This window comes from Poeciliopsis prolifica, unplaced genomic scaffold, assembly GCF_027474105.1.
Source record: "Poeciliopsis prolifica strain line A6 unplaced genomic scaffold, Auburn_PproV2 SCAFFOLD063, whole genome shotgun sequence".
NCBI lineage: Eukaryota > Metazoa > Chordata > Actinopteri > Cyprinodontiformes > Poeciliidae > Poeciliopsis > Poeciliopsis prolifica.
In genome coordinates this window covers 1,594,236-1,615,815 of record NW_026562438.1, presented here as the reverse complement: position 1 = coordinate 1,615,815, position 21,580 = coordinate 1,594,236, and the positions used below count along the sequence as shown (strand labels likewise).

Below are 21,580 nucleotides of genomic sequence, written 5' to 3'. Positions count from 1 at the left end.
ACATATTGATTTAATGACTTGATTTTAAATGAGAGTGTTGATAAGTTGAACAGGTCTCTGTTTTTGATTCTGGATTTCTGGAGTCTCTGTTCCATTTTCTCCAGAAAAAGTTTCTATTTTCTTCTCGGATTTCGGTGAACGAAGTTCAGCAGAAAACAGAAGCAGCAGCAATACGTACTTTGTACCAGCAGAGGGCGCCGTGATGCCGACTCTCAACCATCCAACTTTTCTAATCTTTCAGTGATGCCTCACTCCGACTGCTAAATGAAATCCACAAAAACAGATCTATTAAAATTCTGGATGATATTCCGAAACAAAACATATTCGATATAACCCAAAATAAAAATATATATACTTTTGCTGCAAAAAAAATTTATTAAACACAGCTGAGAATATTAAATAAACTGTACAAGTCTTGGAAAAAACAACAATACATTAATCTACAGACACACATATCTGCCAAAGTTTAACCACAAAGTAAAAAACACTGTGTGCCTGAAAATCATCGCATTAGATACCTAACAATGTAATAACCGATGGAGAATATTTTAGATTTAGTTTAAAAAGTTTAAACCTAGGTGTTACTAAATTTTCACGGTTTAATCAATTGTGCTCGGAAGGACCTAAAAGAACCTCTACTGATCTTAGTCTGAGGGTCCTTGTCCTGGGAATAATCCTCAAAGTGAGACCTCTTCCTTTTCCGACCCTCTCTGATTGAAATCGTTCCACTACGTCAGGTCGTCCGGTCCGCTCCGAGAAGATGTCTGCGACGGGTTCAGGCGGACCAGGACCCGGACCAGGACCCGCCACGGGCTCCGGGTCCGGGGCCTCCAACCCCCGAAAGTTCAGCGAGAAGATCGCCTTGCACACCCAGCGCCAGGCCGAGGAGACGGCCGCCTTCCAGGAGGTTATGATGGACATCACTTCGACCAGGGTGAGTGCGAGGCGGAGGAGGAGGGAGCTCCCCGGAGGAAGAGGCCTGTCCGGGTCTTCGAGAGGCGCCACATCCGTTGGTTCTGCTGAGACTGGACATTTTTGTTTGAGTTCGGTTACTTTAGAAAGTAAAAGACGTTTTCGGGGATAACGCGAGAAACTTCTGTCTCGTTTAGAGTCGGAAGCGCTTCGGTTTCTTCGTTTCCGTCGTTAGCGGGCTAGCTCCTGTTAGCAGCGATGCTAACTGTTTACCACTGCACTGCTGGGAGCTGCCCGGCTGCAGGGGCCGGGAATGAGGCGTCCTAACCCGGTGAAAAACGGAGCCGTCCCGCTGCTGGAGCTGCGGAGCCTCTGCTCTGTCCCGGTTTGTTGTGTTTTAACAGACTCCAGGTGTCAGGTTGTTATCAGTCTGTTTTCATCCCATCCTGGGGTCAGATTTGTTGACCTGAAGCATCCAGCTGCACGTTGAACTCTTCGGTCGTTTGGCTTTTCTTTGGACTTTGGCTGCTCCTCCACTCAGTTCCTGTTCGAGTCCAGATCGCTGTTTTCATCTCCAGGCTCTGCTGGTAGAGGTGGTGTCATGCTCTGGGCTGGATCATCTCGGCAGAGCTTTCAGGATTGTACTTCTTCCCACAGAAGCAAGCTGGTTTGGAGATTCCTGTTAATAAAATAGTTTTTTAAAAGTGATATGGATTATGTTTATTAACATGAACAGAAAATTCTTCATGGTTTCTGCTCAGTTCCTGCAGAAAGACAAACCTGAATCTGTTTCATCTACAACTTCTGGAGAACTTTGAACCTGAAACCGGGCCAGTGTTCTGCCTGTGCAGCCGTTTGGTTCTGGTTCTGGAGTCGGCAGAATGAACCCAGGTTCTAGGCAGCTGAAGGTTGGGTCCAGCTGATGTCGATGGACCTCCAGAACCATTCGGAAGCCTCAGTCTGCTGCAGCCCAAAAGGCCGGTCCAAACCAGACCGGACGTAATTCTGCTGGGTTCTGTTTGGGTCTGTTCGAACCGGCCAGATCGGACCTGCCTGATGGAGTTGTTGTGACGTCATAGGTCATGATGTCAAGTTCATGCATGCTGAATAAACTCAGATATTTAGACCCATCAGTGATAAACATGCAGTCTGATCATGATAATAATGGTTTTGATCAGAACCTGTGGTCGTCCCAGCAGCTGCAGGCCCAGAAGTTACGCCTGGCCCGGAACCAGGGCCATACTATGGCGGCTCCTTACCCAACGTCAACCAGATCGGCCGCAACCCGCAGGACTTCCAGGTAAGCTTTAACCTGATTGGACAAGAGTTTTGCGTTAACCTCTGCTAACACAGTGTCAGCGCGTTAGCCTCCACCAGTCCTCTGTTAGCCTCCAGTCTCTGGTTACTTTCCCAGTATGACTCCAGTAAAGCGTTGTGTTCCTGTTGACCTGGAATCCTCTTTCGTTGCAGCTGAATGGTGTTTCAGTGTTTCGTTCCTGGTGGAATATATTAAACTGTAGCCATAAAACTTTCAGAACGTGAGTCTGAGCCCAGCGGTGAACGTCTCTTCTTCTTCTACTGTTCCTCCCCCCAGAGCTCGTTCCAGTCCGGCCTGGAGTCCACCCGCTCCACCCGCCACCACGGCTTGGTGGAGCGGTCCAGAGGGACCGCCGCTTCGTCTCGCCGGTCCGACCGTACCGGAACCGCCAAGTATCCTTCAGAACCGCTGTTCCTGCTGACCTAGAGGTTCTGCCGCGGTCTGGCCCGGCTGTGGCTCAGTGATGCTGCCTCAGTCTGAACTCTGCAGAGTTAATGAAGTGACAGAATCATCTAGAACCCGGGTTTGGTTCTGGAAATGTTCTTTAATTCAGAAGAAGAGCAGGTTGAAAAGTGGTGCTTTTATTGTGAAAGAGCCTGACTGTGTTGTTGCTCCTTAACCTGCCGCCTCCCCAGGTGGAGAACTCTCTGTACAGCGCCGCCTACCTGTCCCCGCCCCCCGCAGCAGCTGGAGAAGGTGGAGTCTGCTACGTGTCTCCATGGAATCGCGTCTGTCCTCTGGGACCCCTGTTTGTCTCTTTCCGGGCCCCCTGTGTGTTCCTGCCTCTCCAACGCCCCTCTGTGACCCCAGCGTGACCCCAGGTGGTTCAGCGGAGCAGCAGAGGCTCATCAGGTCGACTGCAGGAGGAGACGCAGTCTGTCCTCAGTCTGTCCTCAGGGGACCATGTTCCGCACATTGCCCTGACCCCAACACCCTGCACAGCTAGCTCGCATGCTAAGGAAGTAATCCGTCTGAAGCAGCTGTTGGGTCAGGGACGCTTCTGTCCCTTCAGGACGGCTCTGGACGCCTGGCGGAGGTTCAGCCGCTCCGATGGAGCCGTCGGCCTCTGAGCTCTTCTCCAGGATCTCTCAGGGCTTTTGTTTGGACTTTGGTTGGGTTGATCCAGAACCAGAACAGTAGCGTGGTGATGAGATCTGGACCAGTCCTGAACAAATTGCTGACTCCTGTCAGGATGCATGACCTTGAGGTGACCTTTAGGGATGCATCAAGCTCAGATGGAGCTTCAGCCTCTGATAAATCTTAAGGTTTTCCTGCAACTGAATGGTGGTTTGGGTCAGAACCAGAACCACTCAGGGACCTGGCCAAGATCCAGAAATCCTGGATCTGCTGATCCGGGGAGCGTCTGGGTCAGAACTAAAGCTAAGATCACTGTTCTGTCTCTGCTGGTCAGAACCTGGGCTCAGTTCTGCTGACTGAACGGCTCTGGTTCTGGTTCTGGTCGCTGTGGGTCACACAAAGTGGATCCTTGTGTTTCATTAACAGCTGAAGCTCTAACAGGAAGCGGGTCTGGGCCGCTGCTGCTTCTTCTGTGGTTTTTCTGTGGCTTCATTAATCTGTTTCAGTCGTTTTAACTCTGAGCCGCTTCCCTTCGCTCCGATTCGTGTCGTGACCTCTCCCGTTGGGTTTCAGACGGTCTTCTATTCAGACGGTCTGCAGCCGGTTCTGAATAGAAGCGGTCCAAACACACAGCCCTGTGGAGCACCACAAACAGCAGAAGGACGAGGAGGAAAACATTACAACGTCTTAATACTCACATAAAGCTCTGTCAGAATGAAGGAGACTCAGATTGATTTATTTCCAGAATAAAGTGATGAAAGTATCAGAAGAATTTAATGAGTAAACAAACTCACTCGTCGCGTTATTGCGACTTTACATAATGCCTGTTGGATGATGGATGCTGTTCCCACAGTCTGTCCTACTAAACCTGATGACCAGATCTTGGCCCCGCCCCCTCGTTGCCTCTATCTTCCTCCTCTCGGCTTGAGCTCCTCTTCCTCGACACCCTGCCCTCCTCACTGTGTGTCTCGCTGTCTCTATGTCTCTCTTTGTGTCTCTCTAAGCTAAGATCACGGTTCTGTCTCTGCTGGTCCAGCCACACCAGAGAGACCACACCTATGTGTCTCTATGTGTCTCTCTGTCTCTATGTGTCTCTCTGTCTCTATGTGTGTCTCTGTCTCTATGTGTGTCTCTATGTCTCTCTGTGTCTCTATGTCTCTCTCTGTGTCTCTATGTCTCTCTGTGTCTCTCTATGTCTCTCTCTGTGTCTCTCTATGTCTCTCTCTGTGTGTCTCTATGTCTCTCTCTGTGTCTCTCTATGTCTCTCTCTGTGTCTCTATGTCTCTCTCTGTGTCTCTCTATGTCTCTCTCTGTGTCTCTCTGTGTCTCTATGTCTCTCTCTGTGTCTCTGTGTCTCTATGTCTGTCTCTGTGTCTCTGTGTCTCTATGTCTGTCTCTGTGTCTCTATGTGTCTCTCTCTGTCTCTGTGTCTCTATGTCTCTCTCTGTGTCTCTATGTCTCTCTGTGTGTCTCTGTCTCTCTGTGTCTCTATGTCTCTCTGTGTGTCTCTATGTCTCTCTCTATGTCTCTCTCTGTGTCTCTCTATGTCTCTCTGTCTCTATGTCTCTCTCTGTGTCTCTCTATGTCTCTCTCTGTGTCTCTATGTCTGTCTCTGTGTCTCTCTATGTCTCTGTCTCTCTGTGTCTCTATGTCTCTCTCTGTGTCTCTCTGTGTCTCTATGTCTCTCTCTGTGTCTCTGTGTCTCTATGTCTGTCTCTGTGTCTCTATGTCTGTCTCTGTGTCTCTATGTGTCTCTCTCTGTCTCTGTGTCTCTATGTCTCTCTCTGTGTCTCTATGTCTCTCTGTGTCTCTATGTCTCTCTCTATGTCTCTCTCTGTGTCTCTCTATGTCTCTCTATGTCTCTCTGTGTCTCTATGTCTCTCTCTGTGTCTCTCTATGTCTCTCTCTGTGTCTCTGTGTCTCTATGTCTGTCTCTGTGTCTCTCTATGTCTCTGTCTCTCTGTGTCTCTATGTCTCTCTCTGTGTCTCTCTATGTCTCTCTGTGTCTCTATGTCTCTCTCTGTGTCTCTATGTCTGTCTCTGTGTCTCTATGTCTCTCTCTCCGGTTGCTGGAGGAAAATAACTTTGTCTTGTTGTCGATCACTGAAAGGAACTGGTCTGGAAACTTCCCTGGAGATAAAAGCCAGTTGTTCCGTCTCCCCACCACAGCGCTCAACAGGTGAATCCTCCTCTTCCTCCTGTTCCTACTCTTCCTGACAGTGTGAGACGTTTCTGTTTCCTGTTCCTGTCTGTTTCATCCCTCCATCTCTCTGCTGTCTGAGCTCCACTTGATCTGTACACCCACTCACATCCTGCTGCAGGTTTGTTGCTGCAGTCTTTGGGTGGCAGTGATGCAGCGTCTCCAGCCGCTTTCAGCCCGTTGAACATCTTCTTCTCCTTCTTCTTCTCTCCTCCTGAATCTTTGTGTCTGCCCCCCCTACAGGACCAACTCTGACTCCGCCCTCCACACCAGCGTCATGAACCCCCTCATGGGAGACTTCAGCATGGCGGGATCCACCCTGACTCCCCAGGGAGCCAGACGAAACGGTGAGGAACATGGATGGATGCTGGTTGGATGCTGGTAGGATGCAGGATGGATGCTGGATGGATGCAGGTTGGATGCTGGTAGGATGCTGATTGGATGCTGGTTGGATGCAGGATGGATGCTGGTAGGATGCTGGTTGGATGCTGGTAGGATGCAGGATGGATGCTGGTTGGATGCAGGATGGATGCTGGTAGGATGCTGGATGGATGCAGGATGGATGCTGGTAGGATGCTGGATGGATGCAGGATGGATGCAGGATGGATGCTGGTAGGATGCTGGATGGATGCAGGATGGATGCTGGTTGGATGCAGGTTGGATGCTGGTAGGATGCAGGATGGATGCTGGTTGGATGCTGGATGGATGCAGGTTGGATGCTGGTAGGATGCAGGATGGATGCTGGTTGGATGCTGGATGGATGCAGGATGGATTCAGGATGGATGCTGGTAGGATGCAGGATGGATGCTGGTTGGATGCAGGATGGATGCTGGATGGATGCAGGTTGGATGCTGGATGGATGCAAGATGGATTCAGGATGGATGCTGGTTGGATGCTGGTAGGATGCAGGATGGATGCAGGATGGATGCTGGATGGATGCTGGATGGATGCAGGATGGATGCAGGTTGGATGCAGGATGGATGCAGGATGGATGAAGGTTGGATGCTGGTTGGATGCAGGATGGATGCAGGTTGGATGTTGGTTGGATGCTGGATGGATGCAGAATGGATGCAGGTTGGATGCTGGATGGATGCAGGATGGATGCTGGATGGATGCTGGTTGGATGCTGGATGGATGCAGGTTGGATGCTGGTTGGATGCTGGATGGATGCAGGATGGATGCTGGTTGGATGCTGGTAGGATGCAGGTTGGATGCAGGATGGATGCTGGTTGGATGCTGGTAGGATGCAGGTTGGATGCAGGATGGATGCTGGTTGGATGCAGGATGGATGCTGGTTGGATGCTGGTAGGATGCAGGATGGATGCTGGTTGGATGCTGGTAGGATGCAGGATGGATGCAGGTTGGATGCTGGTTGGATGCTGGTAGGATGCAGGATGGATGCAGGATAGATGCTGGTTGGATGCTGGATGGATGCAGGTTAGATGCAGGATGGATGCTGGTTGGATGCTGGTAGGATGCAGGTTAGATGCAGGATGGATGCTGGTTGGATGCAGGTTGGATGCAGGATGGATGCTGGTTGGATGCAGGATGGATGCAGGATAGATGCTGGTTGGATGCTGGATGGATGCAGGTTGGATGCTGGTTGGATGCTGGTAGGATGCAGGTTAGATGCAGGATGGATGCTGGTTGGATGCAGGTTGGATGCAGGATGGATGCTGGTAGGATGCAGGTTGGATGCAGGATGGATGCAGGATGGATGCTGGTAGGATGCAGGTTGGATGCAGGATGGATGCAGGATGGATGCTGGTTGGATGCTGGTTGGATGCAGGTTGGATGCAGGATGGATGCAGGATGGATGCTGGTTGGATGCAGGTTGGATGCTGGTTGGATGCTGGTTGGATGCAGGTTGGATGCAGGATGGATGCTGGTTGGATGCAGGTTGGATGCAGGATGGATGCTGGTTGGATGCTGGTAGGATGCAGGTTGGATGCAGGTTGGATGCAGGATGGATGCAGGTTGGATGCAGGTTGGATGCAGGATGGATGCTGGTTGGATGCTGGTAGGATGCAGGATGGATGCTGGTTGGATGCAGGATGGATGCTGGTAGGATGCAGGATGGATGCTGGATGGATGCAGGATGGATGCTGGTAGGATGCAGGATGGATGCTGGTTGGATGCTGGTAGGATGCTGGTTGGATGCAGGATGGATGCTGGATGGATGCAGGTTGGATGCTGGTAGGATGCAGGATGGATGCTGGTTGGATGCTGGTTGGATGCTGGTAGGATGCAGGATGGATGCTGGTTGGATGCTGGATGGATGCAGGATGGATGCTGGTTGGATGCAGGATGGATGCAGGATGGATGCTGGATGGATGCAGGTTGGATGCTGGATGGATGCAGGATGGATGCTGGTAGGATGCAGGATGGATGCTGGTTGGATGCTGGTAGGATGCAGGATGGTTGCTGGTTGGATGCTGGTTGGATGCTGGTAGGATGCAGGATGGATGCTGGTAGGATGCAGGATGGATGCTGGTTGGATGCTGGTAGGATGCAGGATGGATGCAGGATGGATGCTGGTAGGATGCTGGTAGGATGCAGGATGGATGAAGGTTGGATGCTGGTTGGATGCAGGTTGGATGCAGGATGGATGCAGGATGGATGAAGGTTGGATGCTGGTTGGATGCAGGATGGATGCAGGTTGGATGTTGGTTGGATGCAGGATGGATGCTGGATGGATGCAGGTTGGATGCTGGTTGGATGCTGGATGGATGCAGGATGGATGCAGGTTGGATGCAGGATGGATGCTGGATGGATGCTGGTAGGATGCAGGATGGATGCTGGTTGGATGCTGGATGGATGCAGAATGGATGCAGGTTGGATGCAGGATGGATGCTGGATGGATGCTGGTAGGATGCAGGATGGATGCTGGTTGGATGCTGGATGGATGCTGGTTGGATGCAGGTTGGATGCTGGATGGATGCTGGATGGATGCAGGTTGGATGCTGTTTGGATGCTGGATGGATGCAGGATGGATGCAGGTTGGATGCTGGTTGGATGCTGGTAGGATGCAGGATGGATGCTGGTTGGATGCTGGTAGGATGCAGGATGGATGCTGGTTGGATGCTGGTTGGATGCTGGTAGGATGCAGGATGGATGCTGGTAGGATGCAGGATGGATGCTGGTTGGATGCTGGTAGGATGCAGGATGGATGCAGGATGGATGCTGGATGGATGCAGGATGGATGCAGGATGGATGCTGGTAGGATGCAGGATGGATGAAGGTTGGATGCTGGTTGGATGCAGGTTGGATGTTGGTTGGATGCAGGATGGATGCAGGATGGATGAAGGTTGGATGCTGGTTGGATGCAGGATGGATGCAGGTTGGATGTTGGTTGGATGCAGGATGGATGCTGGATGGATGCAGGTTGGATGCTGGTTGGATGCTGGATGGATGCAGAATGGATGCAGGTTGGATGCAGGATGGATGCTGGATGGATGCTGGTAGGATGCAGGATGGATGCTGGTTGGATGCTGGATGGATGCTGGTTGGATGCAGGTTGGATGCTGGATGGATGCTGGATGGATGCAGGTTGGATGCTGGTTGGATGCTGGATGGATGCAGGATGGATGCAGGTTGGATGCTGTTTGGATGCTGGATGGATGCTGGATGGATGCAGGTTGGATGCTGTTTGGATGCTGGATGGATGCAGGATGGATGCAGGTTGGATGCTGGTTGGATGCAGGTTGGATGCTGGTAGGATGCAGGATGGATGCAGGTTGGATGCTGGTTGGATGCTGGATGGATGCTGGTTGGATGCTGGATGGATGCTGGTTGGATGCTGGATGGATGCTGGTTGGATGCTGATAGGATGCAGGTTGGATGCTGGTTGGATGCTGGTTGGATGCTGGATGGATGCTGGTTGGATGCTGGATGGATGCTGGTTGGATGCTGGATGGATGCTGGTTGGATGCAGGATGGATGCAAGTTGGATGCAGGTTGGATGCTGGTAGGATGCTGGTTGGATGCTGATAGGATGCTGGTTGGATGCTGGATGGATGCTGGATGGATGCTGGTAGGATGCAGGATGGATGCAGGTTGGATGCTGGTTGGATGCAGGTTGGATGCTGGTTGGATGCAGGATGGATGCAGGTTGGATGCAGGTTGGATGCTGGTAGGATGCAGGCTGGATGCAGGATAGATGCTGGTTGGATGCTGGATGGATGCAGGTTGGATGCTGGTTGGATGCAGGATGGATGCTGGTTGGATGCTGGTAGGATGCAGGTTGGATGCAGGATGGATGCTGGTTGGATGCAGGTTGGATGCAGGATGGATGCTGGTTGGATGCTGGTAGGATGCAGGATGGATGCAGGATGGATGCTGGTAGGATGCAGGTTGGATGCTGGATGGATGCAGGTTGGATGCTGGTTGGATGCTGGTAGGATGCAGGTTGGATGCAGGATAGATGCTGGTTGGATGCTGGATGGATGCAGGTTGGATGCTGGTTGGATGCTGATTGGATGCAGGATGGATGCTGGTTGGATGCTGGTAGGATGCAGGTTGGATGCAGGATGGATGCTGGTTGGATGCTGGTAGGATGCAGGTTGGATGCAGGATGGATGCTGGTTGGATGCAGGTTGGATGGAGGATGGATGCTGGTTGGATGCTGGTAGGATGCAGGATGGATGCTGGTAGGATGCAGGTTGGATGCAGGATGGATGCAGGTTGGATGCTGGTAGGATGCAGGATGGATGCTGGTTGGATGCTGGTAGGATGCAGGATGGATGCTGGTTGGATGCAGGATGGATGCTGGTTGGATGCAGGATGGATGCTGGTAGGATGCAGGATGGATGCTGGATGGATGCAGGTTGGATGCTGGATGGATGCAGGTTGGATGCTGGTAGGATGCAGGATGGATGCTGGTTGGATGCTGGTTGGATGCAGGTTGGATGCTGGTAGGATGCAGGTTGGATGCAGGTTGGATGCAGGATGGATGCAGGTTGGATGCAGGATGGATGCAGGATGGATGCTGGTTGGATGCTGGTTGGATGCAGGTTGGATGCAGGGGATGCTGGTTGGATGCTGGTAGGATGCAGGTTGGATGCAGGATGGATGCAGGATGGATGCTGGTTGGATGCTGGTTGGATGCTGGTTGGATGCAGGTTGGATGCAGGATGGATGCTGGTTGGATGCTGGTAGGATGCAGGTTGGATGCAGGATGGATGCAGGTTGGATGCTGGATGGATGCAGGTTGGATGCTGGTTGGATGCTGATTGGATGCAGGATGGATGCTGGTTGGATGCTGGTAGGATGCAGGTTGGATGCAGGATGGATGCTGGTTGGATGCAGGTTGGATGCAGGATGGATGCTGGATGGATGCAGGTTGGATGCTGGTTGGATGCTGATTGGATGCAGGATGGATGCTGGTTGGATGCTGGTTGGATGCAGGTTGGATGCAGGATGGATGCTGGTTGGATGCTGGTAGGATGCAGGTTGGATGCAGGATGGATGCAGGTTGGATGCTGGATGGATGCAGGTTGGATGCTGGTTGGATGCTGATTGGATGCAGGATGGATGCTGGTTGGATGCTGGTAGGATGCTGGTTGGATGCTGGTTGGATGCTGGATGGATGCTGGTTGGATGCTGGATGGATGCTGGTTGGATGCTGGATGGATGCTGGTTGGATGCAGGATGGATGCAAGTTGGATGCAGGTTGGATGCTGGTAGGATGCTGGTTGGATGCTGATAGGATGCTGGTTGGATGCTGGTTGGATGCTGGATGGATGCTGGATGGATGCTGGTAGGATGCAGGATGGATGCAGGTTGGATGCTGGTTGGATGCAGGTTGGATGCTGGTTGGATGCAGGATGGATGCTGGTTGGATGCTGGTAGGATGCAGGTTGGATGCAGGTTGGATGCTGGTAGGATGCAGGTTGGATGCAGGATAGATGCTGGTTGGATGCTGGATGGATGCAGGTTGGATGCTGGTTGGATGCAGGATGGATGCTGGTTGGATGCTGGTAGGATGCAGGTTGGATGCAGGATGGATGCTGGTTGGATGCAGGTTGGATGCAGGATGGATGCTGGTTGGATGCTGGTAGGATGCAGGATGGATGCAGGATGGATGCTGGTAGGATGCAGGTTGGATGCTGGATGGATGCAGGTTGGATGCTGGTTGGATGCTGGTAGGATGCAGGTTGGATGCAGGATAGATGCTGGTTGGATGCTGGATGGATGCAGGTTGGATGCTGGTTGGATGCTGATTGGATGCAGGATGGATGCTGGTTGGATGCTGGTAGGATGCAGGTTGGATGCAGGATGGATGCTGGTTGGATGCTGGTAGGATGCAGGTTGGATGCAGGATGGATGCTGGTTGGATGCAGGTTGGATGGAGGATGGATGCTGGTTGGATGCTGGTAGGATGCAGGATGGATGCTGGTAGGATGCAGGTTGGATGCAGGATGGATGCAGGTTGGATGCTGGTAGGATGCAGGATGGATGCTGGTTGGATGCTGGTAGGATGCAGGATGGATGCTGGTTGGATGCAGGATGGATGCTGGTTGGATGCAGGATGGATGCTGGTAGGATGCAGGATGGATGCTGGATGGATGCAGGTTGGATGCTGGATGGATGCAGGTTGGATGCTGGTAGGATGCAGGATGGATGCTGGTTGGATGCTGGTTGGATGCAGGTTGGATGCTGGTAGGATGCAGGTTGGATGCAGGTTGGATGCAGGATGGATGCAGGTTGGATGCAGGATGGATGCAGGATGGATGCTGGTTGGATGCAGGTTGGATGCAGGATGGATGCTGGTTGGATGCTGGTAGGATGCAGGTTGGATGCAGGATGGATGCAGGATGGATGCTGGTTGGATGCTGGTTGGATGCTGGTTGGATGCAGGTTGGATGCAGGATGGATGCTGGTTGGATGCTGGTAGGATGCAGGTTGGATGCAGGATGGATGCAGGTTGGATGCTGGATGGATGCAGGTTGGATGCTGGTTGGATGCTGATTGGATGCAGGATGGATGCTGGTTGGATGCTGGTAGGATGCAGGTTGGATGCAGGATGGATGCTGGTTGAATGCAGGTTGGATGCAGGATGGATGCTGGATGGATGCAGGTTGGATGCTGGTTGGATGCTGATTGGATGCAGGATGGATGCTGGTTGGATGCTGGTTGGATGCAGGTTGGATGCAGGATGGATGCTGGTTGGATGCTGGTAGGATGCAGGTTGGATGCAGGATGGATGCAGGTTGGATGCTGGATGGATGCAGGTTGGATGCTGGTTGGATGCTGATTGGATGCAGGATGGATGCTGGTTGGATGCTGGTAGGATGCAGGATGGATGCAGGATGGATGCTGGTTGGATGCTGGTAGGATGCAGGTTGGATGCTGGATGGATGCAGGTTGGATGCTGGTTGGATGCTGGATGGATGCAGGTTGGATGCTGGTTGGATGCTGATTGGATGCAGGATGGATGCTGGTTGGATGCAGGTTGGATGCAGGATGGATGCTGGTTGGATGCTGGTAGGATGCAGGTTGGATGCAGGATGGATGCTGGTTGGATGCAGGTTGGATGCAGGATGGATGCTGGTTGGATGCTGGTAGGATGCAGGTTGGATGCAGGATGGATGCAGGTTGGATGCTGGTAGGATGCAGGTTGGATGCAGGTAGGATGCAGGATGGATGCTGGTAGGATGCAGGTTGGATGCTGGTTGGATGCAGGATGGATGCTGGTTGGATGCTGGTAGGATGCAGGATGGATGCTGGTTGGATGCAGGATGGATGCTGGTTGGATGCTGGTTGGATGCAGGATGGATGCAGGTTGGATGCAGGTTGGATGCTGGTAGGATGCAGGATGGATGCTGGTTGGATGCTGGTTGGATGCAGGTTGGATGCTGGTAGGATGCAGGTTGGATGCAGGTTGGATGCAGGATGGATGCTGGTTGGATGCTGGTAGGATGCAGGTTGGATGCAGGATGGATGCAGGATGGATGCTGGTTGGATGCAGGTTGGATGCAGGATGGATGCTGGTTGGATGCAGGTTGGATGCAGGATGGATGCTGGTTGGATGCTGGTTGGATGCAGGTTGGATGCAGGATGGATGCTGGTTGGATGCTGGTAGGATGCAGGTTGGATGCAGGTTGGATGCAGGATGGATGCTGGTTGGATGCTGGTAGGATGCAGGTTGGATGCAGGATGGATGCAGGTTGGATGCAGGATGGATGCTGGTTGGATGCAGGATGGATGCTGGTTGGATGCTGGTTGGATGCAGGTTGGATGCAGGATGGATGCTGGTTGGATGCTGGTAGGATGCAGGTTGGATGCAGGTTGGATGCAGGATGGATGCTGGTTGGATGCTGGTAGGATGCAGGTTGGATGCAGGATGGATGCAGGTTGGATGCAGGTTGGATGCAGGATGGATGCTGGTTGGATGCAGGATGGATGCTGGTTGGATGCTGGATGGATGCTGGTTGGATGCTGGTTGGATGCAGGATGGATGCAGGTTGGATGCTGGTTGGATGCAGGTTGGATGCAGGATAGATGCTGGTTGGATGCTGGATGGATGCTGGTTGGATGCAGGTTGGATGCAGGATGGATGCTGGTTGGATGCAGGTTGGATGCAGGATGGATGCTGGTTGGATGCTGGATGGATGCAGGTTGGATGCTGGTAGGATGCAGGATGGATGCTGGTTGGATGCAGGATGGATGCTGGTTGGATGCTGGATGGATGCTGGTTGGATGCAGGTTGGATGCAGGATGGATGCTGGTTGGATGCAGGTTGGATGCAGGATTGATGCTGGTTGGATGCTGGATGGATGCTGGTTGGATGCAGGTTGGATGCTGGTTGGATGCAGGTTGGATGCAGGATGGATGCTGGTTGGATGCTGGTAGGATGCAGGTTGGATGCAGGATGGATGCAGGATGGATGCTGGTTGGATGCAGGTTGGATGCAGGATGGATGCTGGTTGGATGCAGGTTGGATGCAGGATGGATGCTGGTTGGATGCTGGTTGGATGCAGGTTGGATGCAGGATGGATGCTGGTTGGATGCTGGTAGGATGCAGGTTGGATGCAGGTTGGATGCAGGATGGATGCTGGTTGGATGCTGGTAGGATGCAGGTTGGATGCAGGATGGATGCAGGTTGGATGCAGGATGGATGCTGGTTGGATGCAGGATGGATGCTGGTTGGATGCTGGTTGGATGCAGGTTGGATGCAGGATGGATGCTGGTTGGATGCTGGTAGGATGCAGGTTGGATGCAGGTTGGATGCAGGATGGATGCTGGTTGGATGCTGGTAGGATGCAGGTTGGATGCAGGATGGATGCAGGTTGGATGCAGGTTGGATGCAGGATGGATGCTGGTTGGATGCAGGATGGATGCTGGTTGGATGCTGGATGGATGCTGGTTGGATGCTGGTTGGATGCAGGATGGATGCAGGTTGGATGCTGGGTTGGATGCTGGTTGGATGCAGGTTGGATGCAGGATAGATGCTGGTTGGATGCTGGATGGATGCTGGTTGGATGCAGGTTGGATGCAGGATGGATGCTGGTTGGATGCAGGTTGGATGCAGGATGGATGCTGGTTGGATGCTGGATGGATGCAGGTTGGATGCTGGTAGGATGCAGGTTGGATGCAGGATGGATGCTGGTTGGATGCTGGTAGGATGAAGTCTCTCTCTCTCTCCCTGCAGGGCCGAGCGACGCAGAGAACCGAAAGAAGTGAGTCGAACTTTCTGGAAACTCTTTGTGATTCTCCAATAGGTCTGCTGGTAAATCCAGGAAGTCGGGTCAGAACCTTCTGGCAGAATTCAGATCCAGTTTTTGCAGAACTGACCAGAACCAGATGTACTGGGTGGACAGTCTGGGGGTGTCTCTGCCCTCTGATTGGACAGAAACCAGGAAATGCTCCAGCAGTGGGATACAAAAACTCCTTCGATTGGCTGAGAACCACAGGAACCTTGCCCTGGTTCTGATCCAGTGTGACAGAATGTTGTGTGTTTAGAGGTTCTGCTGCTGGTTCTGATGGTTCTGTCCTCCATCTGCAGTGTTCCCGTATCCGGTTCCTCCCATTGAGGAAAACGTTTTGGACGAAGACAACTGCTCAAAGCCTGGGATGCCAAGAAGGTACCGTTCAGTTCTTTTCTGTAGTTCCCCCCAGCTGAATCAGATTCCTTGTGGATCTGATTGGTTCTGGATGAACCACAAGGTTCTTCTGTTTTTGTCTTCTTTTCTTCTTCTGCATCTCTGTTTCCGTCCAGCTGTCTCTGCCGTCGTCTCGACCAAAGTCCTGCGAGGTTCCAGGCATCAAGTAAGTCTTGGTTCTGATCTGTAGTTCTTCCAGAGGTCCAGATCCGATTCTGACTGACTTCCGACTCGTCCTAGCATCTTCACGTCCCCGGAGCAACCGTCCACGCCGGTCCAAGGCGTCCCTCAGGTCTCCAACACCGGCGGCTCGCTGCCGATCTGTCCAGCCTCCACTTCCCGTCGCCGCTGCCCACGCCGCTGGACCAGGACGAGCCCGGTTACCCAGCATCCTCGGCTCTGAGCGGCGGCAGCAGCACCGGAAACCTGGCCTCCACCCTCACCCAGCTGGGTATCAACGCCGCCGGAGGAAACGGCAGCTACCACCAGCCAGCGCCAGGTCAGAACCCGCCGGGTCAGGAATCACATCCTTTAACTTCTGCTAATGTCTTCTGGACACAAAACAAGAATATTTTTCTGGTTTTATATAAAACGTCACAAAAGCAAACCGTGAAAGTCTCTGAAGGTTTGAAACACTGAATCTCAGCACAGAGGAGTGAAAATATTCTCATTGTTGCTGAATTTTGGCCTGAATAAAATGAAGAAACCCGAAACCTGAGCAGATCCTCAGCAGAACCGGACCAGAACGGGCCTCAACGTTTGTCTTATGGCTCCGTTAAAGAGTCACAGTTTTATTTCCATTCCTCTTAGTTTTAGAATAACAAAAATGAGCAGAAACTAGCACTTCATAGCTAATTACATCAACAAGTGACAGAACTGCTAAACATAAAAGCTTTGGCTATTGCTAGATGCTTTTAAAAAAATGATGTAAGCTAGTGCTAAACTACCGCATGACCTGAAACTAACGCTAAAATATTTAACACATAAGTAATTAATACATTAATTTCTTTCCAGCAAACTTTAAAAGACATTAGAGAAAGCTACCGCTAAACACATAAAAACATAGCACAAGCTAATGATAGATACTTTAAGATGTTGGCGTAGGGCGAGTGTCAACATCCAGTCCTGCAGGCCTGCTGTCCTGCAACCTTTAGATGAGTCTCTGCTGCTGCACCTGAATAGAATAATGAGGTCATTAAGGCTCTGGAGAACCAGGAGGAGGGAATGAAGCCGTTTCATTCCTGTGTTTTGTGCCTGAGGCACATCGAAAAGCTGCAGGACACCTGGAGGACTGGAGTTTGACACCCCTGGCGTAGGGTATTGCTAATTACCCCAAGCTTCTCTTCAACTATTGCAATGATCAGGAGCTAATGCTAAACCTGCAGTGGAAGCTAACCCAAAACCACTGTAAACTGCCAGGTCAGGACAGAAATCTGGATTCAGATGGTGATAAATTCATTCATTTCTACTCTATCAAAACCTGATGATGAGTAAAAACATTCAACTAGTTATATAAAAGTGGGAATCAGAGCTTAGCATGACGATTACAGGGAAGATTGGTTCCATATGTGGAAAAGGCATCAGAGTTCACATGGAAAAAGCCAACACTTTTTCATCATGCCTATCAGAGCATAAATACGGGACGTTGGAGGAAGTGGGGTCAGTGAAGGCCGAGCATTCTCACGTTTGGAGCTGTCCTGAAACTGGTCGGTCTCGGAAAAAAGGCAACGAACATCCCAGAGGAGACGGGGAAGGTGGCGCCCCCTGGGCAAGAGGCATGGAATAACAGGAGAAATTTACATTATGGGAAATCCGACACATGGTTTGAGACTTCAGCCAGCACAATATTCAAGACTAAAGACCAAAGAACAGGTCAAAGGTCAAGTAGAGAAAGAGCTCCCAAGCAAAAGTTTTGTTATGTAACGTTGAATGTAAATTTTTCAGACACACTAAGTAAGTAAACAAATGTGAATAAATAAAAACAACAGGCGTATGAATAATTCTGGGCATGACTGTACGTTCTGGAGGTGTGGGTTCAGTGAAGCTGGATGGAGTTCTGGATAAAGAGAAGTGGTCTGCAGAAGCCATGATGCTGCCACCGCCGTGCATTTGGTCTGTTTGGGTCTAAGTGACCCCGATCTGTGAGTAAACGTTTCTGCACTTGTTGATCTCCAAGGTCGGCGAGCTGCGCTCTAAATTTAACCCCCGGATTCACACGGCGGCGGGTTCGTTCTTCCTCTGCAGTCGGAAAACGTCGGCGAGTTTGGTGGCTGCAGCAGCCGCGGGCAGGAAGCTGCAGCAGCAGACTGCACCTGCAGACAGGAAGCGCCTCTGATTACCATCGCAAATGTTCAGAGCACAGCCGGTGGGAGGTCAAAGGTCAAATGTGGAGATGAGAGGAGCTGCAGGTGTCTGCAGCGCCACCTGTTGTCTGCTCTCTGTCAATTTAGAAATCGGTTCTGGATCTGACCTGTGCTGCCAAAGGGGGTCAAAGGTGATTTCCAGACAGTCCATCAATCTCAGAGAGACAAAGACTTCAAGGTCATGACACACGGAAGCCTCTCTGGAAACAGACGAGTTGAAGCACGGAGGTGTAGCAGTGATGATGTGGGCTTGCTTTGCAGCCACTGTAACTTCTACTTCCTGAAATGATTTTTTTTCTACTTCCTGTCTGTCGGTCTCAGGTCTCCTGGCGTCTCTACAGAGCGCGCTCAGTCACCCCAACCTGCAGTCGTCGTTAAGCAACCCCAACATCCAGTCGTCCCTCAGCAGCCACTCCTTCTCCAGCTCTCTAAGCTCCGCCTCCCTCCACTCGTCGCTAAGCAACCCGTCTCTGCAGTCGTCGCTCAGCTCCTCCCCCTCCCTGCCGTCCTCCCTCAGCAGCCAATCGCTGCACTCGTCCCTCAGTAACTCCTCCCTCCAGTCCAGCGGGTACGGCGGCGGCGGAGGGGGCGTGGCCGGATCTGGCTCCTCCCCCTACTCGGTGATGTTGGCGGGGCAGGGCCAGGCGTTGCTCAGCACGTCGCCACGGAGACGGGGCCCTCTGTCGCCGCTCATCCTGCCGATGGCGGGGGAGACCCGGAGGATCCACCCCAAACAGTTCTCCCCCACCATGTCCCCCACCCTGTCCTCCATCTCCCAGGTAACCAGCTCACCTGCAGCCGGGCGGATGACGATGGATGCGCATCCAGTTCCTCTGATCACCCACTGATGTCACTTCCTGTGACCCCGCAGGGCGTCCCGTTGGACACCAGCCGCCTCCCTCCGTACCCGCTCACCCAGCCGGGCCAGCAGAACCCGTCTGTGGGTCAGAACCACCAGATGCTCCGCCTCCAGCAGCCCAGAACCAATCAGCAGCAGCTGCACCTGCAGAACCTCCGGAACCAGCACCTGCAGCAGTTTGGACCGGTACATCAGGATCCTCGCAGACTTCTGATGTTCTGACCCGGTTCTGACTCAGTTCTGCTGCTTCACAGTTGCAGAGGCCCGTGGGACCGCAGCAGAACCCGCCCGTCAAGTCGGAGAGCGCTTTGGACCCGTGCAGCCAGACGTCCTCCCAGTACCGGTCCAAACCGGACCAGAACCAGCAGGCGGAGCAGCAGCACATCAACCTGAACACAGACTTCTACAACGTGAGTACCAGAACCGGGGTAGGGTCCAACCGGGTCAGAAGCTCACACAGAAACAGTCCCATCTTCCTCCAAAGTTCTGCGGTCTCCCGAGGGTCGCGGCCCATTCCCCCCCACGCCCCCGAGGGTCGCGACCCCCACGTTGAGCAGCCTGGTTTAGCTGCTGACGTCCTGATGTGCTTCTTGCAGGACGCACTGTTCAGTTCGCTGCTGGACGATCCGTACCTCAGCCTGCAACTGTCCGGAAAATCACACCAGCAGGTGAAACTTGGTTTCTCCATGAATTTATTCATGTCTTCATCAGGCCTGCGCTTGTTTCAACGAGCCTCTGTTCAGCCGCTCACCTGATGCGGAACCTGCAGGCCTGAGGAGAGCAGGAAGAACCAAGCTTCCTGCTTCCTGCTGCAACAGGAAGCAGGAAGCTTGGTTCTCCACACCATGTGCTGCAGTTCTGCCCTTCCACCAGCTGGGGGCAGCACCAGCCCTGCTTCCTCGTTAACTGGTCCTCTCCCTCTGCTCCAGTTCCCGGCTGAGTGTCCGGTTGATGGCCTGAACCACAGCGGACCGGGTCAGAACCATTTCCCGTCCAACAACCAGGGGGCGCTAGAGCTGCAAGAGCCCGGCGACCCGCAGCGGCTCAACCACCAGAACCAGAACTACAACGGCGGAGACGGTCACCAGAACGTCCCCAACATCATCCTCACAGGTACTCACCTGAACCACCAGAACCTCTCGTTGTTCTGAGCCGGTTCTGACCCGTTCCCTCCCCCTGCAGGAGACTCTCCCCCCGGTCTGTCCAAGGAGATCACCAGCGCTCTGTCCCACGTCCCCGGCTTCGAGATGGACGCCTTCTCCCTGGACGAGCCGCTGCGCATCGACCCGCTGGCGCTGGACCTGCTGGAGGGCGAGCTGATGCTGGCCGACCCGGCCGTGGAGGACTCCTTCCGCTCCGACCGCCTCAAATAACCGGACCGGACCGGGTCCAGACACCTGTCCCTCCACATGGAGTGCTTAGACTGAAAACCTGAGGTTAGAGGTCACGATACTTATTTTCCCTGGAAACTGGTTCTGGTTCTGGTCCATTTGGACCCAAGATGCAGGAGAGGAAATGTAAAAAAAAAACTAAACCAGCAGCGCTGGGAGGAACTTTGTTACATGGAAGCAGAACTAGTACCAGAACCGGTACCACTTTGGGTCAATGAATCGCTCGGAACCACTTCGGACCCGATCCGGTCTGCTTGCAGAACTTTTCCTGCTTTATTATTCCAGAGGAGATCCTGAACCGGACTGGTGAGACCAGGAAGCAGAACCGGAACCAGCTGGTCTGCATGTCTGTGGTTCTGAACCCACTGACCCAGAACTCCGGTTCATTTTGTGTCAAACATCATCTCAGAGTTCAGATTTTCTGAAGTGGAGCCTGAATGCAGCACAGTTCCTCTGAGGCGCCAAAGTCTAAAGAAAAGCCCGATCCACCAGGACAGGAAGACCGAATCAGAACCGGTTCGCTCAAGAGGATCCGGTTCTGAAAAATATCAGCGCATTTCATGTGATCAGAACCTCTGTGGTCCTCCAGAACCCAGCAGGTCCGAAGCTGCACTACCTGGGAGAACAGACACCTCCAGAACCGGACCTGGTCGAAACCGGACCGGGTCTGCTGCCTCCAGCGGCTCCTCCTCTCTGATCCGGGTCCAGAAAAGCCCTGAAATGATTTTTACAGAAAGATGAAAAATAGATTTTTGCACTTTGAAGAAAAAGTAAAAATATTTAACATTTTTATATTTTTATTTCTGCCCAAAGTCTTTAAGCAAGACGTCTCCTGATTGGTGGGACGAACCCTTTAGCCCCGCCCGCTCACTGTGATGGACAGCGCTTAGCCACGCCCCCTGCCTGCTGCTGCGTCCAATTTTCAGCCATATTTTTTCTGTATCGTGTAAATAAGTTTGTATTTTATTAAGATTTGAAATGTGTACAAAGATTCTAATATGAGAGTCGAATAATCTTCTGTCCGAGAATCTGACTCGGCCCGGTCCGATCCGTGGTTCTGCTGTTCCACCACAAAATCATGAAACATCAGATTTTCCCTGTCATATTCCAGAAACACGGCCGCAAGGTTCTGCTTCGAGGGTCCAGGCCAGCCGGGTCCAGATTAATTTGGATTTTCTACTGATTAATCAGAACCGTTCAGCTGCGAACAGGAAGTCGGTCCAGCGGGTTCCTGTTCATGGAACACAGCTGGAAGGTTCTGGAGGCAGAACGGATCAGTGACCGGTTCCGACTGACTGTCCGGCATGTGGAAAGCATCCGGTTCAGACTGCAGCGCTGCCCCCTGCAGGTCAGAGCG

General features: G+C 52.4%; 1 protein-coding gene across 1 annotated transcript; it reads left to right on the top strand.

Annotated features, from left to right (window-relative positions):
• Positions 1-631: 631 nt before the first annotated feature.
• Positions 632-21,228, top strand: LOC129380022 (CREB-regulated transcription coactivator 2-like). Its single transcript, XM_055060984.1, is given in 21 exon segments — positions 632-934; positions 2,112-2,142; positions 2,145-2,212; positions 2,507-2,567; positions 2,570-2,622; positions 2,866-2,908; positions 2,911-2,926; positions 5,418-5,486; positions 5,751-5,854; positions 15,160-15,186; positions 15,514-15,561; positions 15,564-15,592; positions 15,727-15,776; positions 15,851-15,927; positions 15,930-16,109; positions 18,295-18,752; positions 18,845-19,018; positions 19,087-19,242; positions 19,429-19,500; positions 19,762-19,945; positions 20,015-21,228. Coding segments are annotated over 21 exon segments (2,265 nt in total). The 5' UTR covers positions 632-760; the 3' UTR covers positions 20,206-21,228.
• The last annotated feature ends 352 nt before the right edge of the window (positions 21,229-21,580 follow it).